This window comes from Capsicum annuum, chromosome 10, assembly GCF_002878395.1.
Source record: "Capsicum annuum cultivar UCD-10X-F1 chromosome 10, UCD10Xv1.1, whole genome shotgun sequence".
NCBI lineage: Eukaryota > Viridiplantae > Streptophyta > Magnoliopsida > Solanales > Solanaceae > Capsicum > Capsicum annuum.
The window spans coordinates 22,697,693-22,704,434 of NC_061120.1; the positions used below are offsets into that span (position 1 = coordinate 22,697,693).

General features: G+C 34.8%; 1 protein-coding gene across 1 annotated transcript in view; it reads right to left on the minus strand.

Moving 5' to 3' along the window:
- Window positions 1–5,300: 5,300 nt before the first annotated feature.
- Window positions 5,301–6,742, minus strand: part of LOC124887958 — a 5,843-nt gene continuing 4,401 nt past the window's right edge. Inside the window, exons 3-5 of the mRNA XM_047397871.1 lie at window positions 6,372–6,527; window positions 5,924–6,293; window positions 5,301–5,843 (exon numbers count right to left, since the gene is read on the minus strand). Coding sequence (XP_047253827.1) covers window positions 5,937–6,293; window positions 6,372–6,527 — 513 coding nt within the window. The 3' untranslated portion in view covers window positions 5,301–5,843; window positions 5,924–5,936. The remainder of the gene's footprint in view (window positions 5,844–5,923; window positions 6,294–6,371; window positions 6,528–6,742) is intronic.

The window sequence follows — 6,742 nt, forward strand, 5'->3', positions numbered from 1 at the left end:
TAGAGGATGATGCATCACTTATTGAAGTAATCTATGTATACATGTGATTTGTTTTGTTGGAAAAAATCAAAAATTTATTTTAATATATGAGAAAATATATTATAGTTTTTTTCGTTAATAAATAAAATATATAAACACATTACTTTAAATATTGTTTGTTCTTTTAGTATCGAAGGGATATTTGAAGATCTTCTTATGCATCTTTCTTCCATTGAATGACATGAAAATAAAAGGGCAAAAATAAATATATGTATTGCTTATTTATTATCGGTGATTGAGATGATCACCTAGAGATATAGAAAGGGAAGACTTGATAAAGAACAAAAACAAAGTTACCAAAAAAATAGAAAGGGGTCACAGCAACAACTTATGTGTATCAAGACGAAAGTAAATATATTTTCACACTCTTATTAATTTGTTTATGTTATTTTGCACAGAGTGTTAATTAACGAAGAAACTTGTAAGAAAGAAGGGGATAGACAATCTATTAATAACTGGATTTCAACACCTATCTAGAAGTGATTGTGCTTCACCTATCATCGATTCCCTTGACTGCAACCTCCTGTGCGTTGTATGGTTATTAACAAGTCCTCTTTTAGGATTTTCCTTTTGCTTTTATATGTCATGAAGCTACGATGATTTTTTTTTACATGTTTAATTGATGTAGCATTTAATGCAGACAATATTTTCAACAAACTTCTTGTAGGACACAATGAAATCTGTTTAATAGACAGGTTTGACAGCTCAAGTTACACGATTAGGCCTTTTCTGGGACAAGTTCGTTATTTTTCTGTCAAAGGCTACACAAACAAAAAGAATGATTATCGTTTAGGTAACTACCGGAGATACTCCCTTGTTGCTCGAAAAATGACCCTCAACAATGCTAACCTTAGCCAACAAGCTCTTGAAACTGCAAGTTTATTAATTGGTGGCACAACTTTTTGAGTTGTAAAATGATCAAAAGCATAAATGTGAGGAAAGATTCTTGTATTTTTGTGTTGCAGATGGTGAAAATGAGGATTGGTGTCTTGGTTGGTTACATAATGGGTGGTTTAAATGTTTTCGGTGATAGGTGAAAGCCTTAGTATGGGACCAACGCTGTTAGCTATAGACGTTGGACTAATGGGACCTAATTACTCTATTTCACTGACTTGTGCAAGTGATTTGCCAATCATAGCTTCTGCTCAACTACAAATCAGATCATAAGGGGCGACTCTGATATTAAAGTATAAAGTGGAATGGCAGCTAGTGTTATGGCTACTGATGTTGGTTAATTCATAGCCTGTCGTACTTTGTCTTAAAAAAGTAATGAACATGAAAAGGCTTTACTAACCTAGAACACAAATCTTGGGCTACTGATGTTGGTCACTTGTGATGCTCATCACATGATCGATCTTCACCTGATGGACTTGGAGTTTATCTTACATTACCAAGATATTAAACATTGTTCATTTTTTTTCTGATAGAAAATATCATATACCTATTTAGATTCTGATATTTATTGTTGTATCAATTCTGAATAGCTGAAATATATAAATGCTCATGCGACATCAACTCTTGCTGCAGATTTGGCCGAGGTCAATGCCATTAAGGAGGCCTTTAAGGGGACCTTAAAAATCAAAATGAACGGGACAAAGGGCTTGACGAAAGTTATCATAACTACAAAAACTTGATACTAATAGAAAATACCTTGAACCGATTTTACTGCTCAACCCAAACTGGTATAACAACGCCAAAAAAACAGTCAGGAAAAGAAAAATTCTACGACCTTTTCACGCATAGATAGACACAATGTAAAGTTTGCCAACGAAAAAGATATATAGAAGCGGTGTTTTGAGCACATCAGTGGTATATATATAGAGAGAGAGAAGCGTATGTTGGGGTTGTTTCGTGCCACAACTTTTTATTTTTTTTAATAAATTAAGTAAATTAGATTTTAAAGTGAAGAACGATATTTATGTAATTTCACTTTAAGTATTTTGAGTTGGTGCTTTTAAGGTTGTGTGTGTGTGTGTGTGTGTATATATATATATATATATAGCCTTGAGAATACACCCGTTACTCAATGGGGAGATTTCAAGATAAATGACGGTGTATTTTTACAAAAGATGAAAGATGATAAACATATTCATAGCTTATGTGATGTTAAGAGTCTTAATCTATAAAGGCATCACACAGCCTATTATATGTATCTATAACAACATACAAAGTGTATTGCCTATTCTAAAAATTTAATATGATCTTTTCAAACTTGGGACTTTTGGGATATAAACTTTTTCCTATGTACAGTGTGTTCATCAATCCAATGTTTCACGTGCAACGTACGTGCGGTAAATCTAGTGTGTATATATATATATATAAACTAGCCCTAGGCATGTTGCTTATGGGATTTGCTTTTACAAAAATGCTTCAGTGGAATTGTCAAATTATGTGATTTCTCCCTCGAAACTAAAATTTAGGTTCTTCTTTTTACCTTTTTTCTTGGGCCTTTATGCCAAAAAGACTTTTTATCCAAACTATTTTGTCAAATACCCACAAGTTTTAAATCCTTTGTCAAATACCCACTTAATTCCATCTCACCACCAACTTTTTCAACTTAACAATTTCAGCCCCAAACTTTATAATAATTCACTTTAACTCAATACTTCCAACTTAATAAATTCATCCACAAGTTTTTAATAATACACTTCAACCCACTCCATCATCCACCACTATATATATAAAAATAATATCTAGGTTTCCAAAAATATTAAAAAAATAATTCCAAAAGCTAAAAGTAGAAAGTGGTTATTTTTCCCACCAAAAAGCTCCGATTCTGGCAACTTTTCCGGCATTATTTTCCGGCGATCAGCTGTAAATTAGTCGACAAACATCATAATCTTGTCAATTGCATCCATTGTTACCCGATTTGTTTCCTATCTTCTCAAACACACTTTCTACCATTGTTAAAAAGCTTTAAATCACTCACATTACTTAAAACCACTTTAGAAAGTGTATTACAGCAGCTCAAGCGACTCCAAGTTCATTTCTTTATTCCATAAATCCAACAATCATTGATTACAAGAAATATTTGCAATTTCAAGTATTTGTATGAAAATCTGCACAGTCATCGACCCATCCTCGCCAGTCATCTACCGTGCATAAACACGACATAGACCATAATCATAATCTACCATCGACCGAAGCTTAATTCTAGGATGTCTATTGCAAAATTTGTTCTAGTTTCTGGTGATTTCATGGGAGAATGGGTGGAGACTTCGAAATGTTGGAAATAGAGATCATTTACCAAGGTGACAATTCCCATTCCTGTTCGCCGCAATATTTCATACGACGAATTTGTTGCAAGTGTAATGCAGAGCGGGGATCTATATTGCGCGCCGAGCGACGTGGTGATTAGTTATGTACTGCATTGAGGGAAAAGGTGAATCCTACGATCATAAATAGCGATGTATGTATGCTGAAGTACATAATGGATGCTGATGCAGATGGCGTTAGGCCAATTTTGAGGATAAATGTGGTTGAGAGGTCCTTTGAAGGACCGCTGAATTCATCAGCACCCCCATCGCGGCGCCCGACAGTCGACGATGATTTAAATGATTACGAGAATGATATCGATGATACAATTAATATGGAAGATTATTCTATGCATATGGAAGACTTTTCATCAGACTCGCAGGATGATGAAGAAGACCGTGAAATGAAATCACAAGCAGGGCACTCCTTCACCGAGGGAACCAATTTCTATTGTGGTCAAACATTCGCCGATAAAAAAGAGCTAAAAATGAAACTAGACGCAACAGCAGCGAGGCATTCTTTTGATTATTATATGGAGAAGAGCTGCATGAAATTGATGAAGGCGTAATGCTTATCTCGTAGTTGTGTCTGGCTGTTGCGGGTAAAAAAGTAAGACACCCCAAAACATGTGATTATCCATTTAAATCATATTATATTTAATTATGTTCTTCCACCAGCCCCAAAACATGTTACTATTATCTATTTAAATTTTTTTAAAATTTAATTATTCATTTTTTAACTACCTCCACGTGATGGTCTATAGATGTGTACATAGATCACGGTAGTCTACGCATAATCAGGATATTAGTCGATGCACTAATAAATGTGTAAGTCTATGGTAAACCATATAAATCAATGGCTGACGTAGGTCATGATCTACGACAGTCTATTTAGTGTCACCACCAGTTCAAAAGAGAAAAATTACTTTTCCAACGGTAAAAAACAACTACTTTTGTAAGCCATCAGTGTGAACACTTTGTTTTTACTTCATATATAAGGTGTACATCCCTCCTTATTTTATTTCATCAACTTTATTTTTTAAAAAAAAATTCTACAATGTCGCAAGCATCTCAATCATCCAATTCTAAAAATACTCTAATTTGTCATTGTGGGAATTCGGCTGTCTTGAGGATGTCACGCATGAATTCAAATTCAAGTCACAAATTTATAATTGTGCAATTACAAAGGTGAGGTGTGCATGTTTTTTTTTAAGAAGTTAAGTTAATGGCTCTGTAATTATTATTTTTTCCTAGGATAATGGCGCATGCTCGTTTTTCAAATGGCCTGAGCTATCACCTCTATCTAGTCCATCAACATTTATTTTGGGACTCGAGACATTAAATTTTCAAGGCTTGGTAAAATTTAATCTACTACAAAGGCTCCAACAATGCGAAGAAAATAAAGATTTTCTCATGACTTTGTTCAAAAAAGCCGAAGAACAGAGGGATCACTTTAAACTATTGCTACATGACACCCAAATAGAGAGGGATTAACTAAAACAAAAATTGATTTTGACCGAAGAAAGAGAGAATGTCCTAGAAATGATGTTATGTGCTATAATGCTAGTATTTGTTCTTTGAAAAAGTGTAACATGGATGTAGTAATATTGAATAAATAATAACAGTTCTACTTTTGTATAGTGTTAAATACTATTTTTGATAGAACCATAGTCGATTAAACAACACGTCAACTTAAATTCGACCAGCAGGGTAATGATAGACTATGCATACGGTATATGGAATATTAAGAATGCATTCTATGATATCAAGCATACAATGTACCAACTATGACCACACCCTGCATATTCAAATTCCATGCCACAAATCAGTTTGATAGAAACAGATTCAGCTCAGAATCATAATAAGTTTCATAAAATAAAAGAATAATTGTCATATCCTACCACCAGATCCTTCAAACTTCATATTTGTAAAATAAAAAAAAAATTATCATATCCTAACAACTCATCATTTAACAAAAAATTAAACATCTTAGCATTTAAATATCTCTTTCCCTAAGTTCCTCATCAACACAAGTGTTACTGTTGATTTCATCAACAATGTCCATGACCACATCTGTTTGGATAGCTTCAACTTCTTTTTTCTCAACAATTGCAGTTGCTTCTTCAATGTCACCTTCTTCTCCTTCTTTTTCAGCATGTGCATCAGCTGCTGCTTCTTCAATTTTCTTTTCTTCCACACCTTCTTTTCTTACTTCACCTGCAGCAGTTGTTTCGTCCTCAACTTCAGCAGTTATTTCTTCCTTAGCTTCTTCTTTTCGTTCACCTATTGCTTCTTGCTCAACTTCTTCTTTGTCAGCTTTGCCAGATTCTTCTTCAATAGTTTTTCCTTTTTCTACACCTCCTTATTCATCTGCTGCCGCTTCTTCTCCTTCTGTTGTTGCTGCTACTTTTCCACCTTCTTCTTAGCTCTTATCTTCTTCACCGTCCTTCTTTTCTTCTTCTTTTCCCTCTTCTGCCATAATAGCGGCTAACTCATCCATTTTGCTCTTTTTTTCTCCTTCTTCATTCCTCTTCGATTCATGCACATGCACTATTTCATAATATTACAAAGTGTTACTGATATTTAAAGCTGAATATTCATTAACAACATCAATTAATGTATAAAGTTACCTCGCTCATGTTGTCACTCATCATTTTCCTTTTTCTTTATTCTTTGCTCTTTGATATAGGCAGCAATATCCAACACCGCTTCCTCGAGCACAGCCACACGCTTATAAAGATCTCTGGGGGATGAGTTTCCCGCTGCATCTTTGGAGGTGCTCGGAGAATCATCATCACCAACGCGTACTCCAACGGGGTTACCACCCAAATCCCCGTCATCATCACTGTCCTCATTTGAAGTGAGGACGGTCACTCTTTCTAACTCTTTCTTCAAGCCATTGAGGACGTTATTCTTCACCTCGTCTGTATATGGCTCAAATGTAATCATGTAAGCCATCTTCTTCTCACGAACAGTAAGGATAATGTACGGGTGCACGTTCTACCAAATATCAATTAACAATTACATAACATTCGATAAAACGGTTCTATTATTGCATTATAGAAAATAAGTTCATACCTCGGTAACTTTTCCTTTATACTTGAATGGGTCTCCTTCGATTATCTTGTCACTTTTTGAAGTGTGCCATCCGAGGATGCGGGGGATGGGTAAGGGCTCGTCCATTAATTTTCCAGCAAATTCTCCAAGATGAGGAAAGGCCTCATAGATCCAAATCTGTAAGCAGTACAACAGTGAAAAAAATAACTATGAGTCTATGACATAGTATAAATAAAATGAAAATCTACGATAAACTCATTAAAGGGTTTATGGTAGATACCATGAATGCCCAGGGAAATCCGAATAGAGCATAGGATGCCTTCTGCTTCTCATCAAATACTTCCTTTTGCTTCTTCAGGTCACTTTTCTTCTTCAGATAGTCCATGGTCAGT